The sequence below is a fragment of the Cryptomeria japonica genome, chromosome 2 (assembly GCF_030272615.1).
Source record: "Cryptomeria japonica chromosome 2, Sugi_1.0, whole genome shotgun sequence".
Classification (NCBI taxonomy): domain Eukaryota; kingdom Viridiplantae; phylum Streptophyta; class Pinopsida; order Cupressales; family Cupressaceae; genus Cryptomeria; species Cryptomeria japonica.
This window is the reverse complement of record NC_081406.1, coordinates 331,176,291-331,193,010: the sequence shown is the minus strand read 5'-3', so window position 1 is coordinate 331,193,010 and position 16,720 is coordinate 331,176,291. Positions and strand designations below refer to the sequence as shown.

At 37.1% G+C, this 16,720-nt stretch overlaps 1 protein-coding gene across 3 annotated transcripts in view; it reads right to left on the bottom strand.

The window, feature by feature from the left end:
- Positions 1 to 16,720, bottom strand: part of LOC131033876 (L-arabinokinase) — a 369,781-nt gene that overhangs the window by 212,309 nt on the left and 140,752 nt on the right. For 2 of the 3 annotated variants that reach the window (XM_057965177.2, XM_057965176.2), the window contains exons 7-9: positions 1,889 to 1,946; positions 1,607 to 1,674; positions 1,449 to 1,511 (exon numbers count right to left, since the gene is read on the bottom strand). In XM_057965177.2, the coding sequence (XP_057821160.2) occupies positions 1,449 to 1,511; positions 1,607 to 1,674; positions 1,889 to 1,946 (189 nt within the window). The remainder of the gene's footprint in view (positions 1 to 1,448; positions 1,512 to 1,606; positions 1,675 to 1,888; positions 1,947 to 16,720) is intronic. The other variant, XM_057965178.2, reaches the window with a different exon arrangement.

Sequence of the window (16,720 nt, the reverse complement as noted above, 5' to 3'; positions counted from 1 at the left end):
TATCGGGTTTGTTGTTAATGCTAACACACTGATTGGTATCGGGATCAACACCGATTGGTATCGGGTTTAATGTTAAATGCTTACACACCGATTGGTATCGGGTTTAATGTTAAATGCTTACACACCAATTGGTATCGGGTTAACATACACACCGATTATCGATTTAATTCGATTATGGTTTGAAGAGGCACGATCAAGTAATATCTTAATCGGTCATGTCTAATAGACATGACCGGTCAAGGTATTGCTTGATCTCCTATGTTTGCATATATATATATCGATCGGTGAATTGTAGGAAGGACATCGAAATTTATAAATGCTCTTTCTCCATCTGCAACATACCATATAAATCAGATTTATTATATTGCAAATTAACATATACTTGAAAGGAAGAATAACTTGAATATAACTTGCACCTTGAATTGAAAATTCAATAACATTTACACTTTATGTCGAATTGATTGTTGTGCATGAACTGCCATGATTTGTCTTCCCAACTCCATAAGGATGATCTTGTCAGTTGGGTATCTTGGAAGCATATATGGCTGCCTGCTGTAGCATCCAACTCTCTTATAGATAAACATTGGGAACGCAATTCGTCTGATCACCGAAAACAATTCCCTTAAGGTTTTCATCCTAAGGTTTGCTCCAGAAAGAAGCTCAAATTCCACAAGAAAGAAAAATAAACAAGAATGAGCAAATGAGCTCTCAAATCCTCTTTTTATATTTTCCCATGGAACTTTCCTAAGAGGAGCTTTTAATCTGCTGTTTAAAACATTTCATTAAAAACAGCAACTTTTAATATTTCCCTTTTATTTTAAGTCACTTTATAAAATTACTTAAAGTCAATCCATGCATAAAATTTGCTTTATTGGACAACTTTAATTAAATTATTCCTTGATATTGCCCAAAAATAGCATAAGAGAATTAATAGGCTAAATGGGTGATTTTCAACTACTCCTCGGAAGTGGACATTACATAAATTCTAGAAATTATATACTGTGTTTTTTATATTTTGAAATGAATATGTATTTTCAAATGTTTGATAAATTTTCAGAGTTATTGCCAAGTTTTTCCCGAGTCTCGAGTCTTTAAAATTTTGGTACTGTTGAGTAATTGCCAAGCATGAGGTTTTTTACTATGCTATGAATATTATATTACTTTGTGGTTTCCAAATTTTTTGTTGAATTTTTCCCATTTCACCCCTAAAAATTGAATTCTGTTTACACTTTTCCTATGCTACTATGGATAGCAAATATACACATAAATGATTATTCAAGATAGTGTACATTACAACATATAGGACATAAAATCTAGATAAATTATCTAAACCAATATTCAAAAATAACAAATAATTTATGTTGAGTCTAATTTATTAACCTCTCATGAAATAAATGCATGTCTATATCAGAAAAATTACTACTAGTTAGAATAAAGAATAGTCTCACCTGACCACCAAAATTGAAGATAAGTAGCTTGACCTCATCACCAATCCCGAGTTCTTTACGCACCTACAACATAACCAAGAGTTCTAATTCATGTTGTTAAGTGAAAAAATAAACAAAGATAAAGCAAGTCAAATAACAACTTATAGAAACAAATGGACCTCTTGTCGATTTCTATGTGTCCTCCGAACCACCAACGGCACATCAATAACATCACGGAAAGCTGGCACTGCATATGGTAGCGAATAAGAACCCAGATTCTAAGGTTTTACAATAAGAACATTTAACTGATTGTTTTGAATGATTCCATAACAGAAGAAAAGTAAGCTCTTAAAATATATTATTGAAATAAATGCAGCAAAGAAAATAAATTTTACCAAATAACATTTATTTTCAGTGTATATCATAACAACAAATATTTGGTATCTTTTCAATTAACTTACTAGGACAATAACCAGGTAGTCTAAGCAAGTAAAGACAATGGGAATAGTCTTCTGCTATCTGCATATCAATCAAATAATGGCATCTCAATAAAATAATCTTCAATAATACACTCTCAAATAAACACATAACAATGTTCTGAAATAGTAAAAATCCATTGTTCCAGAAATTTTCGTGAATTCCACATATTTCTACATCAACTGAATAGAGATCTAGAGACTAACAACTAATTATTTGTGCTTGCAGAAAAATAAAGTAAAAAAATAATACTCAAAACATCTGTGGTTCACAGAAAATTACTAGAGACCAACCATGTCATATAGTCTGGGAAAACTTTGCACAAATATGAGATAGGAAACTGAAGTATAACAGAAAACTCGAACAAAACCTGAATATCCCACCTAGAATGATAAATGTTAGCACAAGACATACTTTAACTTGCAAATGCTTAATATGCCATTAAAGTTGTACACTTCAACACTCATTCCAAACAGAAAATAATAAGTGCAGTGTTCCTAAGCCAATCAGCATTGTTTTGTACAGAATGGAAAAAATGCACCAGACCATAATTTCTAACCTTAAACAAACGCTGAAACAAGTGGACATTGTTTATGAATCCTCAGTGGTCAACTAGTTAGTAGTGTTATGGATCTTTGTCTACAAAATGAAAAAGAAAGTCATTATGTGATTGCCCCTTTGGAATTATAAGGGGAATTAAAATTTATTTGACTCTTTGTAAACAAAAGAGAGATAAAAATAATTTTTAAGGTCATTATAAACCTTTAATTAAAATGAAAATAATAATAAATATTTTTAACATGGGTCTGTTAAAAATATTTATCATTAGTCCCTTTTTAACTAAAGGTTCATAATAACCTTTATTAATATTTTTTCCCTTTTAAAAAGGGAAGGGAAGTAATCATTGTATTTATGAAAAAATTATTAAAGCCATTGTGAAAGAGTGTGCTGGTTTAGAAACAATCCCTTAAAAAGTTACATAAATTATAAAGCATTTATGTGAGACTTGGAAATGGCATGGATACACCTCAAAGAAGGTGGTCTGCTGGGTTATAGACATTGGAGGAGAAGCATACAACATATATCCAGCTCAAGTTATAGTGTACACCTGGGATTGTTCAAGCCGGGACTTCGTGTTGAATGGTTGCTCTGTTGAGCATGTTTTGCATGTTCTAAAAAGAAACTTAGAGTGTTGTAGTGTCCCCTTTAAAAATGACATGGAATTATGGGGCAATTAACTTGAATTCCTTATACTATTATGAATTTCACAACCTGGTTTTGCTATAATATTATATAATTGATAATATAAAGAGTCAAGACAAATGTCAAATATATATTAAATGACAATACGCCACTTGTTATCTCTGAATTATATAATTAGGCATATGCTAAGTGAACAATAAACTTTCCCTTTCACCTATATTGATGAGGGATAAAGATTGGATTACAAGATAGATCTGTATCTGATATGATCTTGTGAATTATGCCAATTTATGGTACTCCAATCTGCAATGTGCTCTTCCTGATATATCAAAGTGACTTATGCAATAAAATGTATGATGATATTGCTTGTAGCAATATCAATTTCTGTTTCTGATTGAGATCCTTTATATCATGCAATGTCTGATATACAATATCGCTTACAGCGATATACTTGCTGTCTCAAATATGGATGTATAACCTTGCAACAACAATCTGATGCTGTGTCTGATATGTACAATCTTTCCTTGCAATCAATGGTGCTGTGTCTGATGTGAATATGTATGCATGCAGCCGAGGGTGCCAAAGGCAATAATGCTCAAATGAGCAGGTCCAAATAGGATACAAGTAATAAACAAAACAATAGTCGATGCCTCCTTTTGGATGGGTCAATCCTTATTATATAACTTGCAAACCCAAATGGTTGCATCTCTTGAAGGATAAGAGACATGTCTCTCCCTTAATCATATCTCTTCATCGCACCTGTAATATGAGTATTTGTTATTTACAATTCTTGCTGACTGCATTACTTAATTATAATTGCTGCACTTTATTAACTCCTTTAATTATTATTAACCACACCTTTCCATTTCTTAACCGCAGCCTTTTGTTAAGGATTAATCAATCCTCAAGAGATTCTAACAAAATCGATAAATATAGCATTGCTTAACTTGGCGGTTAAATAATCGTTCCTTCCAAACGATAAGGATAGATGCTATCACTTCTTCATGTTATTTCTGCAATTTTGTCTCTCCTATAGACTTCACAAAATTGATGAATCATGTGAGATATCAGTGGTGTGATGTCAAGGATGGGGACATTACAAGTGTACCATAGCTACAAGGGCCAAGACAGCTAAAAAATTCCTAGGGTGAGGTTGGTCATTCCACGTGATCTAATTCAAAATAAATATTGAAAAAGAGCATTTGGAGTGATATATATATATAACTATGATTTTGATGTTAATCTGATTGAATTATGTGATTGTATTGTCCAATTTATTGTGTTAATTATTTACTTTAGAGATATTACTAAATTCTCACATGTTGTAGCTTGCACTGGTTTTGATATCTTTGCATGTTCTAAATTATTTTAATCAAGTAACAACTATTTCAAATACCCTGCAATTAACTAAATAACTCTAGAAGAAAAATGTCATTACAAGTTGTATTTCATCTATGCAGAAGAACATGTAAAACAGATGGGCATTGTTTGTAAGTTTTTATCACCTGCTACCTAGGTCGGCCATATCAATGGTTTGTAGTTCTAAGTTTAGAGCATGTATAAATGAGAGATCAAAACCTCATTCTCACATCAAATACAATTCAAATTCAAAGTAAATCACAGGCAGAGCAAACTGAATTACAAGCAGTGATAAAGCGAATTAAAGGCAGATCCAAGGTAGATTGAGGAGCAGATTTCAAGTTAGATTGGAGCGAATCAGTAAGCAGACCTAAATGAGGCGAATTTGCACCTGATTTCAACAGCGAAAATATCAGATTGAAGCAAGTTTCATCACAATAAATCAGGTTGCAAAGTAAATCAGACCTAACAGAATGCGAATTTGGCAGATTTAAATCCGAATCAGTAGCAGATTCCAATCAGAGAAAGGGTGAATTTTGTGTAAAAATCAGGTCCTAAGCGAAGTAAAATAGAGAAGTCAACATTAAGGACTGAAGGAAGAAATTAAGAAGCAAAAACAAGTCATTAATGATCAGATTTGAACAATTTTGTTTCATGAATGCATTTTTTGAAGATTAATATTCATACAAGTTGTTTTAGAATGAACTAATGATGCAAGGGCTTAAAAAACTTTCATTTAATTATCATGGATTGCTTGCATACCATCAATGCTAGTGTTTTCATTTACAATCTGGATTCAAAGTGTGTTCTTTGCCTTCTCAGGTTTGATGCAAGGAATGAAGCGCATGGAGCTCGGAAAGAGGGATTTCACAACATGAAAGAGGACTAGTTCAAGGTGTTCGAGTTTGAGGAAGTGGATCAAGGATGAACTCAACCATGTGGATGAAGACAAGATCAAGATATTGCAACATGAAGGGAATCACAAAAGAAGAATTTTGTATGATGGAGAGACATTCCGAGAGGTTCGAGACATGAAGAAGGATGAATTAACAAAGGAGTCCACATAATGAAGAAGAATCAAGGACATGTTTCACACTTCAAGAAGGAGACTCAAGAAGATCACTAAAGAAACATTACTCTACAAGGATGAATTACATTGACCTTGGATTTCCCTTGGAAACCCAAGATCAACATGAAGGATTCTACAACAATGACAAGGAAATCAAGGATTTTCAAGACAAAGAGGTCCAAAAGTGAAGATGAGGACTAGCTGAAGACAAGTTAGAAGGCAAGGTCATATCCAGGCAAAAACATCACAAGGTGGATTCCCAAACATGAAGATGTGAAAGTGAAATGTGATCAAGGAAAGAAGATAGTTTCAAAAGAGTTAATCAAAATTAGAAACTTGAACGAGATGTTGCAAATTGGGAATATGAACCATCACATCAAACAATTGAATGATGTTGAGTTTACAAGGTGTAGTTTTCTCATTGGTCCTTCACCTAACAGATATGAACTCAAAGCAATGTAATTTTCTCATTGGATAGCATAAAATGTAAGGAGGTGGTGGTTGTAACTACCCAATTAAGGTTTTCTTTGAATTATCTTGGCCATTGATTTAGAATCAATCTGAGTCATTCATTTGTAATTGGGAAGTCTATATAAGGCTTTGCCTTCTCATTTGTAAAGGCTAATAGAGCAATAGAATAGATGATTAGAAGTAGTAGGAGGAGGAAATCAAAAATTGTTGCCAAGACTATAATGGAATTAATACATAACTTCCATTGAAGATATGGTGGATCTTTATGTGTTGTTTCAACATTTTGCATGGTTTCTATTTCTCAAAATTTAGTTAAGGTTCATAGATTTTGATGAAGAAATGTGAAGATGTTTGATGGAATTCCGGTTCATACCATTTGTACTTTGTTGATTGCAAATTGTAGTGTATGGTTAGTCTGAACCTAATTTAGCACTAGTTCAATTGTGGATGTTCATTTGGATTGCGCTAGTATTGGGTATTTGATGAACATTTTACAATATGAAAATCCTTTGTTACCTTTGGAGATTGCATCAGTTTTGTGTAGTCGTTTCCTCATGGCGAAGCAAAGCTTGATTATGGAATCCATTTGTCTAAACACTATCTATTATCATCATTGTCCTTAGGTTTGGATTAAATTTCTCCAACTTTATCCTTTTGTCTTTTATTTTCTGAGCAAGTTTAGTAATCAAATTCCAGTTCCGAAAAAGAATAAGTCCCTTTGTGTTACCAGCAATATCACATCAATTCACTGAGTCTATCCAACATAAAGTCACATTGTTCGCATTGTAAACCTTGGGGTGCCTTATTTGATCACGAAGTTTAGCATTTGGGGTCTCCTTGTTCAAGAGAGGATAGAATACTTAGTATTTTATTCTATGTTTGAGGTGTCATAAAAACACATCAATAGGTACCTTATCAGGCCTTGTTGTTGAGACCAAAGTTTTAGGACTTGAACTCAACACGGACTCATCAGCCCAAAATAGGACTTGGACTCAAGGACTCAACACGAACTCAACAAAAAACTCAGCTAGGACTCGACAAAATAAAAATTGTAGTTTTACAAAAAATATAAAGAACTTAATGCATTTAGAGAGCATAAAAGCCTAATTTGACAATCAATTTGTCATAATTCAAACATTACACATGTCATATGATCTTTAAACACTTCATGTTTGAAATTTCATAATTTATACTCAATAACCTAAGATACGGATTCATCCAATAGGCCCCGGAATCGGAGCCGGGTGCGAATCTGGTCTAGGTTCGAGCGAAGTTTGCCCTGAGTGTGACCCAGGCAACTAGGTTCTGTTGTGCTCGCACACCTCACCCCATCATTGACAGGGGATCCCCAGTTTGTGTCAATCTATCCAATAGAGAGAAGGGCATGTGAGGTCACAAAAGCAAAGGGAAAATCACAGAACCTTCATAATATCCAAATTCGCCCATAGGCCTAAGTTTGATAGAAGGTGAATAAAACGTTAAACTCTCACAAAATAACCCAACAGGTCGAAAAGCTTTCAAGGGCTCATGTTACCCCAATCAGGCCGATAAACAAAGGAGACCGAAATACACCAAGCTTGTCAAAATCGGCATCCAAGCCGAAATTGGCAAGAAGGAGCTTCAAACTCGCACAAAAGGTCCTCATTGGGTCGAAAACCTCTAACATCTCGCGTTTTGGTCTAGAAGCCTGAAATGCAAGCAAAAGAATGTTAAAGCTTGCAAAATCCGCATCCAGGCCGAAATTGCAAAGAGCCCGAATTGCTATGAAAGGGCGTCTAAAATGATTCACAGTCCAAATCGCGTCAAACCACCCATCTGGACCGAAAATTGAAAGGAAGACAAAATCGCGAAATTTCCTTTTAGCCCGAAAACTTAAAGTCTGCCAAATCTCACAAAGTCTACCTCTAGGCCGAAAACAAACTTAAGGGAGGAAATTGCCACATTTAACCTTAGTAACCCGAATTTCACAAGAGGGCATTTAACTTAAAGAAGAAATCATGCAAAACATGCCAAATAACCCGAAATTCTGAAGGAAGTCGGCATTTAAACACATTTTGAGAGGATTTGGTGTTTTTCCCGAATTTGCAAGTCGTCCAAAGCCCGAAAATCTTTAGGAGCCTAAAAATCGGCTAAGAAGGCCGAAATGCAAACTGAAAGCTTACGAAATCTCCTTGTAGGCCGAAAACCTATAACTAAGTACAAATTCGCGTCAAACACCTAGTATGCCGAGAATGACAAGGAACTTCAAATTCGCGCAAAGGCTTCATAAACCTAAATCATACAGCTCACAGAATGCCTTAAAAGGCCGAAAAGAACTTAGAACCTAAAGTTTGCCGAAATGCAAAGTCGGTTTATACGCCAGAATAGGTGGAAGGAAAACAAAGGGCGTTAAGCTTTCACATACCCCTCTTAGGCTGAAATATGAGAAGATTCATGCAAAAGGGCTTCAGAAACCAAAATCATGAAAAGAGAGATTTCAAAGCAGAAAGGGTTAAAGCAAAATCAAAATCGCACCATTTCAATAAAGTGTGCGAATTTCACAGGCGAAGTGAGTAAAATCTCACAAAGAGTCTTAATGGCCCGAAAGTAAAGGCAAAGACATTTATAAACTTTTTTCACTAAGTCTCGCATTTTCACTCATGAAGCCGATTTCGCCAACCAAAGAGGAGAGATATTTAAAAGATACATCTCACAAAGAGCTTCTCAAGTCCGGATTCCACTGAGACGAAGCTCGACGTGATTTAAAATTTAACATTTGTCAAGTTAATTTATTTAATTTTTTAAATTGATTGATTAAAGGTGAAATCGATTGTTCGCAGATCAACGACATCGGGAGGAGCTAAAGTGACGACTTAACGCAAGATCAAAGCCAGGCGCTCAAAGCTGGAGAAAAAGGTGCGGGAGCGCGAGATCGGAACTGAGCATTGGGAAGTGCGCCACCAGACCACAAAGTTGAAGTCCACCACTGAGACCAAAGACCGAAGAACATTAAGAATGCTACCAAATTATGCATTCTCAAAAAAAATGCACAGCTGGATTTAATTCCAGAAATTCGGTTTTAAAGACTGAAATTGTTTATTGTAAAGAATTGCCTATGGGCCCCGTTGAAGATATTTTAAAAAAAAGGGACATAGGTCAGTTATGTTCAGCTACCGAATAGACCTAAATTAAAGCCAAATAGTGGTAGGCAGTTGAGATAGTGTTTCGGTGGATAACTAAGAATTGAGTGGGCATGGATTAAGGCTGCCAGCTTCTGGAAGGCAAACTGCAACCCTTGGATGCAGTCAATACTGCCCATAGGTTCGAATTGTAAAATCTATAAAAGGCAGAGGCCTTTCTCTTGTAAAGGATTAGATAGTTAGACTCTAGTTAGGTTGTTAGATTTCAGTTAGAATAGGTTACGATTTTCTAGAAGGTTAAATTTTAGCAGTAGCTTAGAGATGCTGCAGAAATTGTTGTAATGGCAGCTGAAGCAAATATATGAAATTGAAATATGGTGGTTATTGTCTTTGTTTTCTTCTGTTTGCATGGTTTCCTTCAACATTTTAGATGGATCTTTCTTTTGGGTGTGCAACTATTTGATGGATTCAGGCTCATACCATTGAGGATATACTGATTGTATGTTCTTGTGTATGGTTACTCTGATCCTTTAATTGCGTTTAGTTCAATTGCACGTGTCCGTCTGAGCTGCGCCAGAATTGGGTGCTTACCCATGCATTTGCAGTCTGAAAATCTTCCAAGTCCCTTTGAAGATTGCACCATTCCTGCGAGGTTGTGAGTCATTCTGGCCAAGCAGTGATTGGTTATGTTGAATCCGTCTACGCGCACACCACTCTTGTTAATTTTAGCTTTCCTAAACCCTTCCCTTTTGATTTTATTTCGCAGTCAGAGAATCGCAGCAGACCAACTTGTTGCAAAACATAAGGCCCCTTGTGCTCCTAGCAAAACACATCGATCACTGAGTTATCCCGCAGTCAAGACTTGACAACCGAAACCTTGAGGTCGTCCTCATTGATCAAGTAAAACAGCATTAGGGCTTCCTTATACAAGAGATGCTACTCACCATGATTGACAGGTTTTGGAATTCAGTCATGTAAGTATCCAATGAACCTTGGTGCCTGAGTTGTGCAAGTTCTCTGAACTTCACCTATGGATCCCTGGTGTCAAATCTCTCAATCAGCTTGTTGGTGAAATCAGCATAGGTGGTGATTAAGTTATGACCAAGGGTGACCAACCCATGGTACCACCATTTGTGGACCACTCCATCCAAGTGCAAGGTAGCAAACTTGATGGCATCCTCCTCCGGCATCGGCCTCAAGGACAAGTAATTGTCCAACTTTTGTACCCATGCTCTAGTTGTACTCTTAGCACTTCCATCAAAGTGTGCTAAGGTCACCCTTCCAAGAGCTTGCTGATAATCTCTTGCGGCAGCAGACTTATAGTCATTCCTCCTTCCTCTCTTCATTTTCAGATTCATAAACTGATCCAGAGTTAGGATATCTCGGATCTCAACAGGACAAGAAGCATACTCCATGTAGCTGTTTCTTATTTCATCAGCTGTGGGTATCTCTGTTTCAGATTGTTGTACTTTTCTTGGCAGAAATACAAGTTGTAAAGGCCTTGGGGCTGAAACTCCATGGTTACTCCCGTTGTTACTCCCACTTCCATTGCCTATAGGAGTGTTAGAAGTGCTGGCTTCCGGTCCATTGTTGGGCTCATTAGGGACCCCAACAACGTTCTGGTTGAGCTTTGCCAGCAGTAAAGACATCATGTCCATCATGGCATTGAATTGCCTCTCTGCCTTCTTGTCAGGTGCCTCATTTGTTTCTGTAGTCTTATCTGCCATTGAATCCACTGAATCTGAGGTATCTAGATCCTTCCCTCTGTTTCTCAGTACTTCTGAAAATGTGTCCTCTTCGGGCACTATGGGAATCTGAAACTGCTATCTCTTCTACTCTCTGTTGTAGTATCTGACGTCTCTGTCACTCATGGAGACTTCTGAACACACTGATTCTCACAGGCTAGTAGGAAAAGTAGCTCTGATACCACTGTAATATCCCAGCAATTTATTTTTTTGTTTTTTAGGCCAATAACAATTCATCCACAACAAATAACCCGTTAAGGTTAGAGGAATAATCCAAACAACTGAAAGGGAACCCTTCCACCTTTTGTTCACCGAGAGCCCAGACTGGGAGGGTGAGAGCATACGGTATTCCGAGGATCGTTAGCAACAATAATCAAACTGAAAATTACAATGCATGGGTGGCAAGCCAACCCCTTTTGCTTATCCAGCAGGATAGAAACCAAACTCTTGGCGGTAAACCGACCAAGGGAAAAATTAAAAGAAATTGAAGTTCAATCACTCTACCGCGTATTTCAACGGGAGGACATTACATTAAGCTATCACTCTACCGCATATTTCAGCGGGAGGACCATTATATTGAACTTATCACTCGACCACTTATTCAGCGAGAGGACAGAGTACAAAAACTGAATTACAAAACTTAGAATGCGGCAAGCCAGCCTCTTCCACTTATGCAGTGGGAGTTACAAATGAAAGCAGAAAGAAGGGATGATCAGTACTACTAAAACAACCATACAATATAGAGATGAGATGAGAAGATTAATTCCAGATTTCTACAAAAAGACTGTAATTTTCTGTTACACTGATCTGCAGGCTGAAAGTATAGTTTCAGCAGCCTATGGAAACATCAAAACACTCATAACTCACTCATTTTTTACCCAAATCACATGAAATCAATCCCAATCTCCCAATATAACTCTAACAATAACATCCCAACCAAATTAAAACTCAAACAAACCACTATTCATTGGGCATGCATCCCAAGGCAAATGCAAAAACCCACGCTATACCCTGGAAGTTCGATTTTGTCTAATAAAATCATTGCTCAATCAAAATAGATAAAAACTCACACATTGTATCACCATGCCATGGAAGGAAGAATGAGCCGATACCCAGATGGACGGAGTCGCCTGGTTAAGAGATGTGAGCAAAATTCACTTTCAGCAATCCTGCGACCAGCAACCAAAAACACTCAAATCCAACATCGAACACTCCATAATCTGCAACTCATTAACCAATCAGCAATGGGAACACAAGGGCACAACTAGGTACTATATTGCAGGTACGAAACTGAGACTCAGCTAGGAAGCCAACTTCGAAGCTCAGATTTTCAGTAGCCAAACCGGCAGCATAACGATGCAATTTTCAAAGATGTGGAAATGGGAGCCCAAGCCTCATATTTATAACTTCACTCCTCAAATTCAAATGTCATTCCTCCAAATTCCACGCCTTGCATTTGAATTTCATTCCATTACAAGTGGACCCAAGTGTAGCGCCACTTTCTTCCTAAGTCAGGACTCACGCCAAAAAAGTGGGAGGGCCCACGTAAAACTCTTGGCACATAATGGAGATGCAACATGAAATAATGTTCTACTAAAAATATTTCGACATCCCACAGAATATATGAATTTCGCCACAACTTAGGATAAAATAGACATTAATCTCAAATTTAATAAACCAGTAGCCAATAATCAGATTAATTAAATATTAACCTTAGGATAAGGAAATAATATTTAATTATGTTGCAAATGACTCTCGTACTGATTAATATCACAACCAAGGTGAAACTGTGACCAGACGACCACAAAACTGTCGTAGAGTCGGAACCCTGGCTAATGCCAGAAATAGAACTGTGCCACTCAGCCACTTACTAGAAATAGTAAGTCAAGAACTACTGCTCAGAAAAACATGATCATCGCATCCAGAGGCAAAACAAGGAGAGCTCAGTAGGACAGTAACACCAGAATGGCCATTCCCTGACTTACTAAAAATAGTAAGTCCTCGTTTCATCAGTGCTAGACCCTCATACTTCATTCCACCTAGCCTACAGGTCTCAGGAATAGGCTAATGGACCACTGAAAGAGCATCAATGAGAAGGGGACGTTACACTCAGACTAGAAGTGCAATGTCATGACCCGATTTAAGAGCACAAGGTTATACTGAGAGGGGGGGGGTGAATCAGTATAACAATGAATTTCACCAAATTAAACTTTAACCATGATAGCATTATACTTAACTTTCAACAATCATGCACATAAGAACACAATGACACAATGATTTATGTAGAAACTGAAATGGGGGAAAACCACAACAAATTAAAGCTATTATATATTTCTTCTTTTACAATGTTTGTAGGCACCAATCTACTAGAGGTGCCAACCCCTAAGTTTGTTTGTGAGAAACAACCCACTGGAAGCACCAACTCCCACTTTTGAATTTGTATGCATCAACCCACTAGAAGCACCAACTCCCACAACTGAGCACCAACTCACCAAGAGACACCAATCTCTTTTCAATGAGCCACCTGTTGGAATCAATGAACACTGAGAGGGGGGGTGAATCAATGTTTTGCAATTAACAAACGTATTAAGTTGATTCTTAAACCACCAGATGCATAACAATGAAAGTAAAGTTCAGAAACATAAAGCAAACAACCACACAACCATAACACCAAGATTTTTACGTGGAAACCCAGAAAGGGAAAAACCACGGTGGGATTTGAACACACAATATTATTATACTATGGTCAGAAGTATGACAATATTACAAAAGGGGAATGCACTTGCATTCAGGCACACTGTCTAGAGCTCACTGCTCAAATACAAAAGAGCTACAACCTGAAGGAAGGCTCACTGCCTTACAGGTGAGTACAAATGATTACAATAATGAATGAGCTAAAGTATAGCATCTACATATGTGAAAAAACAATTCCGGTTAGGCTCAAATTATCTTTTGCAAGTGTTCTGCTCATCTGCTCTGTTTTCCTGCTTTGTCTTACACCAACGCACCTAAACTTCAAAAACATTCACCAACCTTCGCATATTCGCTCATAAAGACTTCTTACACTCATCTCCTTCACCAAAATGCTCAAATGAATCGGTCTTATATATCCACATCAACAAAATGAATCATTTACCATGTTGTCTTCCAAAAAACCGCATAACACGAAACATGAAATGTGTACCCTAAAGTCGGCTCAATCCATCCATAAATCCATATGCGGGCCTAAACAGAATGATAAAAAGCTTCATACATGTCGGCTCAATCACCTCAAACACGAACCCAATCACCGAAATCAACCCTAAGATTTCACAACACACGTTACACCAAAATAGCTCTGTTCTAACTAAATTACCGGATACCGTACCTTTAATCTTGCTCATTAATCAACACCGGATATCAAGATCACAAAATAAGCTGCCTTGAACCTTGAATCATATGCCTACAACCAGAATTATACAATCAAAATCAAGATATGCACACTATACACATGTTCCACCGGTTACTGTGTTCCACCTTCCAGACTTATGCCTTAAAAACAATATGACTTCTGATAAATCAAATCTATGTACACCGGATGTGATTTTTGAACTAGGATGTCATCAATGACAACACCTAAGCGTCAATCATGCATCAATCTTCACCGAAATAGTGTCTCTTGCCAACAATCTCCCCCTTTGGCATTGATGGCAACACTGTGAAAAATGAACTGTACACTCAAGACTACAAAACTCCAAAATTTCAAAATCTCCAAGAATCTACAAGCTCCCCTTGAGGATTTGCAACATTTTTCACTCTGCTCTCTCCCCCTTTGACAGCAATGTCAAAGATAGGAATCCACCAAAACTTATATATAGGGATATGTACAGTTGCTCACAAAAATTTGAAAATATCAGAAAAAATTGTCCTTAGGGATAGCAAGTGATTATCCCATGCTTTCTTCAAACTCTCCAAAATGTTGATCATCCCACTGAAGAGATAGGCATGCATCTCTACTCCTCTTTTGTCTGTCGGAACACTCTTATTCAGAGCATCCTTAGCATCTTGCATACTGCTCATCAGAGAATCTATCCGAGTGATAAGACTCCTCACTTCTCCTATACCCAGAATTTTGTCATTTTCCTAGTTTAGACTCTTAATCTTATCCAATATGCTCAAAACTTGTGGTTCAAAAATGCTAGCTAGGACTGATTGGGGTGCATAAGACTGAGATATGCTAGCAAGCTGGCCTTCATATTCTTTTATTTTCTTGTCAATGTCTATAGTAAACTTTGGCAAAATTAGACATGATTTGTATATTTGACCAACTTCATCTAATGCATCTTGAATACCCTTCATAGCAGTTATTAAACTGACCCTATCATTCTCAATCATCTTCAAAAATGTTTTCAATCTCATAGCATTAAACTGATTCAAAACTATAACATCTGCTGCCTTCTCCAAGGACTCAAAATGAGAATCTATAGCATTCAACATATTCTTAAGCTTACCGAAGGGGTTATTAGCTGTGTCCGGTGTAAATGATGGCAATTTTTCCTCAAATACCTCTGCTGCCAATGATATTAACTCTTTATCTATGGTATGGGACTTGAGTAAGTCCTCACTGGTTTTAGCTTGTGCGAGAGTTGCTAACTTTAATTCTTAAATCAGAGATAAGGAACTCAGATCAATAGGCCCTTGACCAAAATCATCTGAATCAGTAACAACCTATTTCCTTTTGTCGGCAACCGTGTCTCTTGCCACTGTCACCGGAGCCTGATCATCCTTCTCCTCTCCTTTCTCCTTTCTTGCTACCTCTGCACTCACATCCTTTTCACCCTTTTCCGCATCATTTGTCTCCTCAGGTGCCTTCTTTGAAACAACTTCGATCACCGGAGGATCCTGTATAGCTTCACTGGAGTTATCAACATTAGCATTATTAGTATCATCTGCTACAGTGGTCTGTTCATTTGGTTGCCCCTCAGTAATGGCCTTCTCAAATGTTTGATCTTTCCGCTTATCAGGAACGGCTGCATGCACTTCCGGAACAGATGTTTCCTGTGATTGCCCTTTCGGTTGACTGTTATCATGTGTTGGATTCACATCAATTTTGTGATCTATCCAAAATTGTCTCAAAATTTCTTTTGTCTCTTTGGTCACCTCATCTATCTTGCCAATCATAAGTTTATTGACTCTCTTCTTGCTTCTGAATCTCTCCTTTGCAAGCTTTAACAATCTTACAACTTCACCTTTAGAAATGACAGAGGATAAGTTTACTAATACATACTCTTTTATTCTTTCATCCTCTAAACTTGTTGTATACCTCCTTGCATCCAAAATGTCATACAGGTTTTTGGGTATCATGGATGATAATTCTATTAGTGCTTTATTATAAACATCCATGTACTGAACAACTACTTCCTCTATATCTCTTTGATCTTTATCATCAAAATTTTCATAGTATACAGGGACATTTTTCAAGTTACCATCCTTAAGTACTTCATCAATTATTTCCTTCAAGGTTATTGGGGGCACAACTTCATATGTACCTTCAACTTTGTTGGATTTCAGAGCTTCATCCAATTCTGACTTTTGCTTCTTGCCCGCTCTGGCTCTACTGGATGGCTCAACTTCAGCTCTTGGTTTCTTTGTCGGTTGGGCTCAATCGGATTGAGCCTTCCTTACTACTCTTGCATAAGTAGCTATCTTCTTCGCCTGTTTCACCGCTTCATCAGATTCAGTTTCAATATCGTCAGCAGTGGCTGCAACATACTCTCTTTGAGGCTTCTCCTTCTTCCTTTTCTCTGCTCCACCGGTTGACTTGGCTTGTGGCTTAGGTGGAGGGATAGGCTTTTGAGCACCAGATGTAGG